Raw genomic sequence first — 12961 nt, forward strand, 5'->3', positions numbered from 1 at the left:
CATTCCAGCAGTAGATGACTCATTTGATCCTGTTTGCGTGCATGCTTGTCTGAATGTGTGCGGGTTTGCGTACATACATGCATGCTTGCATGTGGTACGTGGTGTATGTATTTGTGCATGCATGTGTCCATCTGTGAGTCTGTGGTTACTGGGCTGTGACAGATGACACTGATCCAGGTTGGCAGAACAAAGGCCAGCACAGCTAAACAGAACTGAGCTGAGTCCAGGGCCCTGAAGGAGTTCTCTCAGTATAAGTARGAGGCATTAAAATGGGTTAAACATATTTATTGAGGAAGTGGAACGGATGTTAGAATGAGGATTCAGGAGGGGAATGAGAATGGACCGGATGAAGCCAATGGCTGCAGATGAAGGATCCAGGGAGTGGACTCTGTAGGGTTTGGCTTTGAGTCTCAAAACATCATCGCCAGTTCTTGATAGTCCGGCTGCTGTGGTGATGGCAATCACTCCTATGAGATCCTTGGAYGAACCTAAAAGATACTAGATAGACGGTAGAGAAGGAGCAATGCAAGACTTCAAAAGGCTAGTAACACCACACGACATGCACTGCGGAACAGAGAGGGGTCTGATTAGCAATGAGTAGCAGCAGCTGATGCTTGTTGAGTTGCTAGGGAGCTGCGGTCAAGGCAACAGGTTAAAGTGTTCCATTCAAGTCTGGTCCTCTCTCCTGAATTTGTATTCATTCTTAACACCATAACAACCCTATGGCTCCCCCTCTCATATACCAAGAGGAAGAYCCTCTTCATTATATATCCCTGAACCTGGTACAACTACAAGTATTTGTAGTTGTCTCCATATTTTATTAAACAACTGCCCTGTACCTTTCCTATAATRTTTTATGGGTTGTTGGCTAGCTGCTGGTGAATATATCCTTTTGAGGGTTGAGGCCAAGGGAGCTGTGTATGTACAGTTGAAGTTGGAAGTTTATATACACCTTAGGCAAATACATTTAAACTCAGTTTTTCACAATTCCTGACATTTAATCCTAGTAAAAATTCCCTGTCTTAGGTCAGTTAGGATCACTACTTTATTTTAAGAATGTGAAATGTCAGAATAATAGTAGAGAGAATGATTCATTTCAGCTTTTATTTCTTTCATCACATTCCCAGTGGGTCAGAAGTTTACATACACTCYATTAGTATTTGGTAGCATTGCCTTTAAATAGTTTAACTTGGGTCAAACGTTTCGGGTAGCCTTCCACAAGCTTCCCACAATAAGTTGGGTGAATTTTGGCCCATTCCTCCTGCCAGAGCTGGTGTAACTGAGTCAGGTTTGTCGCACACGCATTTTCAGTTCTGCCCACAAATCTTCTATAGGATTGAGGTCAGGGCTTTGTGATGGCCACTCATATACTTTGACTTTGTTGTCCTTAAGCCATTTTGCCAAAACTTTGGAAGTATGCTGGGGTCATTGTCCATTTGGATGACCCATTTGCAACCAAGCTTTAACTTCCTGACTGATGTCTTGAGATGTTGCTTCAATATATCCACATAATTTTCCATCCTCATGAAGCCATCTATTTTGTGAAGTGCACCAGGCCCTCCTGCAGCAAAGCACCACCACAACATGATGCTGCCACCCCCGTGCTTCACGGTTGGGATGGTGTTCTTCGGCTTGCAAGGCTCCCCTTTCTCCTCCAAAACATAACGATGGTCATTATAGCTAAACAGTTCTATTTTTGGTTCATCAGACCAGAGGACATTTCTCCAAAAAGTACGATTGTTGTCCCCATGTGCAGTTGCAAACCGTTGTCTGGCTTTTTTATGGCGGTTTTGGAGCAGTGGCTTCTTCCTTCCTGAGCAGCCTTTCAGGTTATGTCAATATTGGACTCGTTTTACTGTGGATATAGATACTTTCGTACCTGTTTCCTCCAGCATCTTCACAAGGTCCTTTGCTGTTGTTCTGTTATTGATTTGCACTTTTCGCACCAAAGGACGTTCATATCTAGGAGACAGAACGCGTCTCCTTCCTGAGCGGTATGACGGCTGCGTGGTCCTATGGTGTTTATACTTGCGTGCTATTGTTTGTACAGATGAGCGTGGTACCTTCAGACGTTTGGAAATTGCTCCCAAGGATGAGCCAGACTTGTGGAGGTCTACCATTTTTTTTCTGAGGTCTTGGCTGATTTCTTTTGATTTTCCCATGATGTCAAGCAAAGAGGCACTGAGTTTGAAGGTAGGCCTTGAAAGACATCCACAGGTACACCTCCAATTGACTCAAATGATGTCAATTAGCCTATCAGAAGCTTCTAAAGCCATGACATAATTTTCTAGAATTTTCCAAGCTGTTTAAAGAATGTSTATGTGTATGTGAACTTCTGACCCATTGGAATTGGAATACAATGAATTATAAGTGAAARAATCTGTCTGTAAACAATTGCTGGAGAAATGACTTGTGTCATGCACAAAGTAGATGTCCTAACCGACTTGCCAAAACTATAGTTTGTTAATTAACAAGAAATTTGTGGAGTGGTTGAAAAAACAGTTTTAATGACTCCAACCTAAACTTCCGACTTCAACTGTATGTATGTACACTACGTGATCAGCTTTCTCCTGGCATCTGCCAAACCCAGATTCGTTGGACTGACAGATGGTGAAGCGTGATTGATCACTCCAGTCCACTAGCGGCGAGCTTTACACCACTCCAACCGACGCTTGGCATTGTGCATGCTGCTCAGCCATGGAAACCCATTATTTGAAGCTCCCGACGGAAAGTTATTTGGCTGACGTTTCTTCCAGACGCAGTTTGGAACTTGGTGATGAGGGTTGCAACCGAGGACAGACGATTTGTACTCGGCGGTCCCGTTCTGTAAGCTTGTGTGGCCTACCCACTTCACAGCTGATCCGTTGTTGGTCCTAGATGTTTCCACCACAATAACAGCACTTACAGTTGACCGGGCCAACTCTGGCATGGCAGACATTTTACAAACTGACTTGTTGGAAAGGTGGCATCCTGTGACGGTGCGACGTTGAAAGTCACTGAGCTCTTCACTAAGGCCATTCTTTTGCCAATGTTTGTCTATGGAGTTTGCATGGCTGTCTGCTAAATGTTGTATATCTGTCAGCAACAAYTGTGGCTGAAATAGCTGGATACACTCGTTTGAAGGGGCGTCCACATGCTTATGTATATATAGTGTATGTTAGGGCTGTCCCCGACTAAAAAACATCTTGGTCAACCAAGAGTRGTCTTCTTTCCACCAATCGATTGGTCGAAATGTTGAAACTTATTTTTACATATATAGACGGACACACCCTATGTGTTTGAATACAATTAACTACATCTGCACTGAGCTTGTCTGATGCTTCAAGCACACTGTTTGATTAAATAATTAAGACACACAAATGACTTAAGAAAGAGCCCGATGGTCGTACTGTGTTAAAAAACAAAATGCGAGTGCCTGTGTGACTGGTGCATGTTGTCTCGCTCTCCTCCCTACTGCAGTGAAAAGGCACCACAGCACAGCAAGTGTTTATTGAGCTGTCCGCCCTGAAGCTGCAACATCATGTCAGCCATTTAGTTTCTTACTTGTTTCTGACTGAAAAGTTCTGTTATCACTCATTTGTTTAGGAAGAACATTCCCTATTCCCTCAACCCTTGCTCTATTTAGTGAAACATGTGACCGTCACATGCATGCGACCAAGGCCCATACCTATAGCCTATCATAATCACATCAACAAATTGGTTATAACAAACTCCGAACACAGTACGTGACGGCAAAATGGATAGCGAAGACGTGAAAAAGAAACTCGAATTGGGCAAATGTTTACTGGTTGTTCAGGAGGGAAAGGGGAGGTCAGATCTGTGGAAGACATTTGACTTAGTTGTGGAAACTACTGGAGCTCAAGAAAAATGGAGCAAGTGTTGCGTGAGTATGATGTGCCAAACAGTTGCTGTTAGATTACAATGTTATTTTTTCTGACAATTTGGAACACGGTAAACAACACCAGAGTCTGTTCTAATGAGAAAAAATAAATAAATATATATATATATAAAGCCTTTATTACAGCAGACTAAAAGCGTTCGTGAATTGCGGTTTATTTATTGTTTTGGCTGATTATTCACAGCTCCATTTGTTTTTTCATTTTTTTCATTTTAAAACTAAAATGCTTGATTGCTTTTCAAAGCATGAATGTCTCGTCTGCTGTGTGACGGCATGAACGAATGAAGGATTGATTGATTCACAGTAGCCTAGATATTGAAATATAGGCCTAAGTAAGTTATGGTATTAAGACTAAGCAGGACATGCTCTTAGGCCTACAGCTCGATGGTGGTTATACAAGGCTGCTACACCAAGCCTACTAATGATAACGACATTACTTATTATTATAATGATGATCATAATAATAATTGTAATAATTACAATAAGAAGGGGATCAAGAAAAAGGAAGATACAGGAATGAGAGCTGCGTGCATATTACCTGTGACAACCCGGTGCTGTTAGATTACAATATAAATGTTCTGCCTGTTTGGAACAGTGTAAACAACACTGAATATTTTATAAGTAATWCTAGTCTGTTCTAATAAAAAAACAAAATGTAAAGCCTTTATTACAGCATAGCAAAGAATAGCGAATCTATGAAATTGCTTTCTCCAACATTTTGCCGTTGAATGAGGCTTGGTGCTCACAGAATCAGCAGGCTATTAAACAAACACTCAAACAGGCAAGAGAAGCAATATCTGTCTTATTTCTGTAGATATGGATAATTTATAAAGCCAGGCACATGTAACAGTTAGGCTGTTGATTATAGACCTAATTAAGTTGGGATTTCCTTCTCTCCTCACATCTTAGACAGTTAGGCTAAGGCAAGGGCTGTTTCCTCGTCTCTGCGGCTGCTGCTGCCTCCGCCGCATTGTTCTCAATCCCATTATGCTGGTTAATTTTCTATTATGCACCTAGCAACCTAGGGAAAGGCGCCAATTCTACGGTTCACTGGATTGAGTTTCAGAACCGCGGACAGCAACCGTATCCAATGCAGGAGAAAGCACATTATTATTACATACATTACCGTTCAAAAGTTTGGGGTCACTTAGAAATGTCCTTGTTTTTGAAAGAATAGCACATTTTTTGTCCATTACAATAACATTAAATTGATCAGAAAMACAGTGTAGATATTGTTAAAGTTGTAAATGACTATTGTAGCTGGYAACGGCGGATTTTTAACGGAATATCTACATAGGTGTACAGAGGCCCATTATCAGCAACCATCACTCCTGTGTTCCAACAGCACGTTGTGTTAGCTAATCCAAGTTTAACATGCTGCCTAGGAGGCCAGCATCCCGAGTCTCCTCTTCACTGTTGACGTTGAGACTGGTGTTTTGCGGGTACTATTTAATGAAGCTGCCAGTTGAGGACTTGTGAGGCGTCTGTTTCTCAAACTAGACNGTCTGTTTCTCAAACTAGACACTCTAATGTACTTGTCCTCTTGCTCAGTTGTGCACCGGGGCCTCCCACTCCTCTTTCTATTCTGGTTAGAGCCTGTTTGCGCTGTTCTGTGAAGGGAGTAGTACACAGCGTTGTACGAGATCTTCAGTTTCTTGGCAATTTCTTACATAGAAATTACCTTCATTTCTCAGAACAAGAATAGACTGACGAGTTTCAGAAGAAAGTCTTTGTTTCTGGCCATTTTGAGCCTGTAATCGAACCCAGAAATGCTGATGCTACAGATACTCAAGTTTTATTGCTTCTTTAATCAGAACAACAGTTTTCAGCTGTGCTAACATCATTTCAAAAGGGTTTTCTAATGATCAATTAGCCTTATAAAATGTTAAACTTGTATTAGCTAACACAACGTGCCATTGGAACACAGGAGTGATGGTTGCTGATAATYGGCCCCTGTACGCCTATGTAGAAATTCAATCAAAAATCTGCCGTTTCCAGCTACAATAATCATTTACAAATGTCTACACTATATTTCTGATAAATGTTATGTTATTTTAATGGACACAAATGTGCTTTTCTTTAAAAAACAACGACATTTCTAAGTGACCGCAAACATTTGAACGGTAGTGTATGTTAGTGTTGCACCCTTATTTTTTACATACTATAACCATATACAACTTCAGTATCATGTCTTGATGATGGACTGTGACATTCCCGTGGCCTCCTCAATGGATTAGTCCACTGAGACAGGCGCGAATCAAACATGCGCGTGTGGGTGTGTGCCTGACTGAATACCTGTGTGTGTCGAGGGTGTGTGCCTGACTGAATACCTGTGTGTGTCGAGGGTGTGTGCCTGACTGAATACCTGCGTGTGTCGAGGGTGTGTGCCTGACTGAGAATAGCCTGTGTGGTCAGTAGGTTGTGTGCCCTGACTGAATACCTGTGTGTGTCGAGGGTGTGTGCCTGACTGAATACCTGTGTGGGTCAGAGGTGTGTGCCTGACTGAACACCTGTGTGTGTCGAGGGTGTGTGCCTGATGAATACCTGTGTGTGTCGAGGGTGTGTGGCTGACGAACACCTTGTGGGTCGAGGGTGTGTGCCTGAATGAACACCTGTGTGTGTCGAGGGTGTGTGCCTGACTGAACACCTGTGTGTGTCGAGGTGTGTGCCTGACTGAACACCTGGTGTGTGTGCTGAGGTTGTGTGCCTGACTGAACACCTGTGTGTGTCGGTAGGTGTGTGCCTGACTGAACACCTGTGTGTGTGCTGAGATGAACACCTGTGGTGTGTCGAGGGTGTGTGCCTGACGAGAACAACTGTGTGTGTCGAGGTGTGTGCCTGACTAACAGCTGTGTGGTCGAGGTGTGGCCTGTGCATTCTCCTAATCATGCTGTTGAGTGTTCTGACAGTGCTTTGAACGTCTGTGTGCTGTATGGTTTCTCTGTTGGTTGTCAGGCAGTATTGAACCACAATTGAATTATCTTCCCCTCTCTGTCGTCTTCATGTTCTCTTCCACATTGGCTTTCGCCTGTCAGATAACTCTGCTAATGAGCAATTTTTATCGAGCACCAGCCTGCAGTGTGCAAGGCAGTTTAGGAGTGACATTTAACAGGCTTTTACAAACCTGCATTCAGAAGTCTTCTTTTATGTGTGTGTGTGTGTGTGTGTGTGTGTGTGTGGTGTGTGTTGTGTGTGTGTGTGTGTGTGTGTGTGTGTGTGTGTGGTGTGTGGTGTGTTGTGTGTGTGTGTGTGTGTGGTGTGTGTGTGTGTGGGGTGTGTGGTGTGTGTGTGTGTGTGTGTGTGTGTGTGTGTGTGTGGCTGTGTGATATGGAGTCTGCTGTGGGGTCTTTGATTGTGCTGCGAGGGGCAGCTCAGCGCTCTGGGCCTTTGAGATATGTGGGGAATATTAACATATCAACGAGCATTTAGCTTCAGTCTTGTTGAGAGAAGTTACATGAATATTTCGAATTGTCAGACAGAAGCGTGAATTTGCTGCGTCTCAGCATGACAAACTGTAGCAAAAAAAGAACAGATCAATTGTCCACTCCAACTAAATCCAATTAAGAGTAACAAGATATAACAGTATTTCCGTGTAATTTCTCAGAAAACGTTTTGACAACGTATTGGATTCCTCACGCTGAAACTGCCGGATATTGTATTTCTCCGTCCCAATGCACACTGACGTATGATGAGGTGGAAAAAGCTGGTGTCTTTATTCTTGTGCTTCATAGGCTTTATTGTTCCTTTTTGCTATACCTCATTAGGCTGTGAAGCACACATGTGCAGTCTTAAGGAGATTGGTTCTTTTTCTGTTTGAGCGATTGGTTGTGGTTAGTTCTCCGTTTCTGATTGGTTCTCTGATAAGTTCTCCATTTCTGTTTGGTCCTCTGATTGCTTCTCTGTTTCTGTTGTGTTTCTGATTGTCTCTCTGTTTCTGTCTCTCCATAGAGTTCATTGCCGCCCTTCACGCCCTCACCCACTGAGTCCCAGTCGGCTGGACTGGTGTCCAACTCGCCCGTCCTCTCCGGTAGCTACAGCAGCGGCATCTCCTCCATGAGTCGCTGCAGTGTGTCCGAGGCGTCGGGCACCGAGGCAACCACTGGAGACCACCCCGCCCACCAGGGGCCCACCATGCCCAACTCGGTCTCRTCGGGCTCGGACGAGCTCATCCGCCGCGAGAACAAGACGCCGCCGCCCTACAGCGTGTACGAGCGCTCCAACCCRCGTCGGCCGGTTCCCCTGCCCCACAGTCTCTCCATCCCTCCCAGTGTGGACCCCCCGGCCCTGCCCCCCAAGCCCCACCAGCTACGCACTAGCAGCATGAAGCTGGTCCCAACATCGGACCCTCGCAGGGCCGACGGGGTGCCCCATGTCCCCAGACCCAGACCTCTCCCCAGGAAGGTCTCCCAGCTATAGGCTGGGTGAGGACCGACAACCCTAGTGGGTTGGTGGGTGACACCACTGGCGAGTTTTGCACTTTTTACACTGTCTTCTCTTCAGTTTGGTAATCCCAGGCTCTGCCCAAGACAGACTCAKGAGTCTGTCTCGTTGTGAAGATCTTTTTTCGAAAGGGCTTTGCATTGACTGACTTTGTCATWCCGCACTTTTAGCTCCAGTACAGTAGGTTCCACACGGTAAATTGCTGCGTTTATCAGAAGAAAAATGAAGACAACGAACGTAGGTGTCGATCTTTTGATAGATGTAATAGTCCCAATATATGTATATATTGGTTATATATAAGAAGTGTTTTGCCTTAAGTATTGGAAACAGAGTCTTTTATCCATGAGTCTTGCACGTTTTTGAAGTACACTGTACTTTTCTATATAGCTAAAAGGTGCTAGAGGTCTCATGCATATGCATTTCAGTTTATGGTAGTAGCTGAGGGCGAGTTCACATACATCCAAAATGGTACCGGAACAGGAAGCAAAAATTTGATCATTTTTTTCATTGCCATGACCATTTGAAAAGTGCTGTATAGCTAAAATCGATGCCTCGTTTTTATTCTTGGTCAGTAATGGAACATACCTTTCCCATAGGAATGGAGAATTGTAGTCGTAACAAGTTACTCAGAAATCCACCCCTTTCGTGATATTGAATCACTCAAATCTCTTGACCTTTCTCCAAGCTCTATTCTAAGACATAAAGAGCTCCTTCCGCCGTTGAAATCCACTTTCTTAGACCACAACGCACATGTTTCCAAGAATCCATTGTTCTTGGATCTGACATGTGCCACTAAATTGAAGGCTGTAGCTCTAGTAAATTGTTTGCCGTTCTAATGAATTGGAGGCCATTGCTGTCAGAGGGGCCAGAGATGTGGACACACCCTAACCCTCCTGCATGGAGTGTAGTATGTATGTGGCGGTGGATCTTGTGGGGTTTACCAAGTATTGTGCCAAAGGAAGATGTACTGTGTGTATGCTGTAACGACAAACTAGAATCCTGAACCTGGAAACTGGAAACACTCCATTGACTAGACAAGCTGAGTTTGTACTAGCCCACAATGCAAACAAAACAACAGACTTGYAGACAAATCCAGTTATTTAGATGAAAAGTCATTGTGGGGGTGTAAGAATGGCAACTGTTAAAGTAAGGAATGGTGATATGATATTAGCACAAATTGAATCTACGTTAGCAGTGGTTACCAAGGACTCCAACTCTCAAAATGTTAACCCCCGACCACAATGGGCATTTGAAGTGCAGTATGTATGGTAGAAAAGATGCCCGCTATCTGCCGCCCAGTAACTGCCGGCAGCTCGTACACACAACGAGTGCTGCGCTTCTATTTGAGAGTCTTTTTAGAAAAGCATTTTTCAACTAATCATTGTACGGTCACGCTTGTACAGTGCCGCCGAGTGAGTTAGAGGTGTTGTCTCTGTTTGACATACGCGGTGGACAGAGTGTACTGGTATCGGGTCCTCTTCTCCTGTTCTACGGCATCTAGGCAGTCGCCACGTCAGGTGGTTTCCTGTCAGTGTTTTATGAAGAGAAGACGACACTGTTTTTGTAATAGAAGTTTTTAAAAATTGCGTAAATATTGATCACTTAATTCAGCACAACGGTTTTCAGAATTAACTTGGGTATGGTTTGTATGTTTCACTTTTGTATGTTTCATTTCCTTTTTAATTTGTTGTGAATTTTCTGGATCAAATATTCACATTAATCAGTACTTGAGAAATTGTAAATTATATAATGATGAGATTGTTGTAAGTATGCCAAATATACTACCTTTGTGTATTACTATTATTGTAAATAGTGTGTTTTTAACAAAGTGTAGCTAATACACATTTACAGCTTTGAATGTTGGAACAGCAAATTATTGTTATAAATGTCAAAAAATGCTGTTTTAGTGAGTGTAGAAGTCTATAGTAATGCATATCTACACCTACAGTAACACATTTACATGCTCAATAAACTGCCCTATGTAATAAAAACATTTTGCTCAAGCATACCTTTAAATCATTCCCAGCTCTAACCTGTTAAAAACAATTCAGTGATAATTACTTCGATAATAGTTGCATTGTACAATGTATGTGTACAGGTTGCGCAATCACAGCAATGTTTATAGTGATCTTATGTGTACTCTAACGTTACATGATTCAGGATCAGCTTCGTGACGTCAAAGTCAGTCCCACACAATGCAACGATAATCACGTACTGTGTAGGCGCTCAAGGTGATGTGGTAATAGTTTATGAGGAACTGGTGCGTGATCAGATAAGACAATGTGCGCACACAGGGGGAAATGTTCCTTTAAACCGAACACATCTAATGAACGTCTCCTCTTTAGTCTGCTGGGTGAGTGAGTGAGCCTGGATGATGGTACTCTTCATAACATCACATCACCGCCAAGAGGAGTACCCTTCACCGGATCAGATAGACGCAGTAATACAGTAATTGTGTCTGAGGCTGGTAATTTGACAGTGTTAATCGTGTCAGAAATGAATTTCCTCTAATCCTGAAGACTTCTCGGAAGAGAGAACACGTATCGGGGTACCGGAGGAGCGATTAACGTGCCTCCCTTCTGGAACCCAGGAGAATGGGTTGTCAGTCCTACCCTCAATGGGCTTGTCAATCATCCTCACATTCAGCTTTCACTAGCAGGAAGGAAGCTGCGTTTCATTCATGGACTGAAAGACGGTCTCAGCAGTTTCGGGGAAGGGTTTAATCATTATGTAGAACACAACTTTTTGCCAGATGCAAAAACTAGACATCCTGTGTTTAAGTGAAAATAGCTTAATTGTAACAGAGCTAATAGCTTGAAGGCATGACTGCAAATTATATATAAATGTTGTCGACTAGTGTGGCTTCCAACAATCACTATAACATAACGCCATACATTTTAACAATACGTCATTCAAACTGTAGTCTAACTCGGCGGAACAGTTTAGCCTCGTTATTTGGATGCTAAACATCCGACATTGAAAAGTGTTCCATAGGTGCCAAAGAAGAATTAGCGATGGAAGGCAGGTTTTAATTTAACCTTGCCTGGGGCACATTTTGAATAACACACAACCCGAGAGAAGCCCCTTGGTGTTTTTCTCTCTGTGCTAAATCTCCCTGGAATAGTAAAGCTGGAGCACCTCGACGGTGCACTGAGACCCGGCTTTTCAGAGAGGAGGGAATTTTCAAAGGAACCTGAATAGTTGATCTTCTTTTTATCCGTCTTATTTCCTATATCAACTTTGTTGTGCTCCTGGCTTATGGGGATTTACCTGACAGCTTCAAGTGCTCAGGGTCTTTTCTTTCTTTTTTCATGCCAGAATGAGTGAAGTTACATTTTTTGTGTGCGCCGTTCTCAGTGGAAGAGTATTGTCTCCACTGTGTCGGGATTCACCTGGCAGTTTCAAAGGGTTAAGCTGTTAAGGATGTGTGTGTGTGAGAGCGAGAGAGAGGGGATCATCAATTGGAGACTTACTCGTCCGGATAAATTCATGTTTGTGCGTAGAGTGGCCTCGCTGAAATGGCCAACGCATTTATAAAGGCAGTACTTGTCGATAATGAATACACGGTACCAATACGCCGCTTTAGAGTCCATACATTGGTCCTGGAGGACACGTGAAGGTCTTAGACTACATCATGAAGAATCAGCAATCATGGGAATCCAATGGGAGTCCTGTGCAGTGCTTACTACAGCAGAAGGACTACATTAAAGAGACATTGATGGGTCAATTACCCATAAAAAGAGCACAAAGGAATGGGCGTCTTGGGAAAAGGACACGTGTTGAAGGGCATTGTTAACTACCTCTGTCTGTCCTGGTTGGGGCTAGTTTCTTAGCATGCCATTGAGTTTCCTTCCTGTATGGTTGACTATTTGAGCGTTTGTGCAAGTTCAATAGCCAGGTGTGTTTACGTCTTCAGTTCACTACTAATAGTATTATGCCATCGCTCTCTTGTTGTATTATTCAGACACTTCTATTTGTTATCAGAGGACCGACACAGACAGAGAAGTGGCTTGGGGTAGATTATAGTACAGAGGTAATTTCACTGAACTCAAAGAGAGGAAAAGAACAGCCCTGGATGCACCATATTCATCACGACTGCATGGTGAGAGGTGTAGCACCCTCCACCGAGCACTTGAACCTGTACTTTCATTATCTCACTCCCCATCCTCTTCGCTTACTCATTGTCCAAGGTCACCAGACTAGAGGCCCTGTTTACCCTGCTCCAATCCCCACAGTGGACCCTCGTCTCTGGCCATGTTGACACCTCCTCCACCGCCTGTGCTGCTGAGAAGCACCAGAGGGACCCCTTTATCTGGAGCTCAACACTGTTAAAACCAAAACACTGCTCACTCTCTCTCTTCCTCCCTCTCTCTCTCTCTCTCTCGCTCTCCCTTCCTCCTCCTTTCTCTGATAATCACCTTAGTTCTGCCTGGGTGACCTTGCCACAGCGATGCGCAGATGAATAAACATGAGCCCGATGAAGCCGGTTGGGGATTACAGGGGTACGCATACGGCCTCCACCTAAACACTAATAAAGTGTAGAGTACAGTGTCACTGCTGTAACGTCACACGCTCATTACCGTAACCAATCATTTACAGGAGGAGCTGTAAGACACTGTAAGG

At 43.6% G+C, this 12961-nt stretch overlaps 1 protein-coding gene across 1 annotated transcript in view; it reads left to right on the plus strand.

Annotated features, from left to right (window-relative positions):
- LOC111956092 (dedicator of cytokinesis protein 4-like) overlaps positions 1-10342 on the plus strand; it is a 115011-nt gene extending 104669 nt beyond the window's left edge. Inside the window, 1 exon segment of the mRNA XM_070436553.1 lies at positions 7847-10342. Coding sequence (XP_070292654.1) covers positions 7847-8314 — 468 coding nt within the window. The 3' untranslated portion in view covers positions 8315-10342.
- The last annotated feature ends 2619 nt before the right edge of the window (positions 10343-12961 follow it).

Source organism: Salvelinus sp. IW2-2015, linkage group LG3, assembly GCF_002910315.2.
Source record: "Salvelinus sp. IW2-2015 linkage group LG3, ASM291031v2, whole genome shotgun sequence".
In the NCBI taxonomy this organism is placed as follows: domain Eukaryota; kingdom Metazoa; phylum Chordata; class Actinopteri; order Salmoniformes; family Salmonidae; genus Salvelinus; species Salvelinus sp. IW2-2015.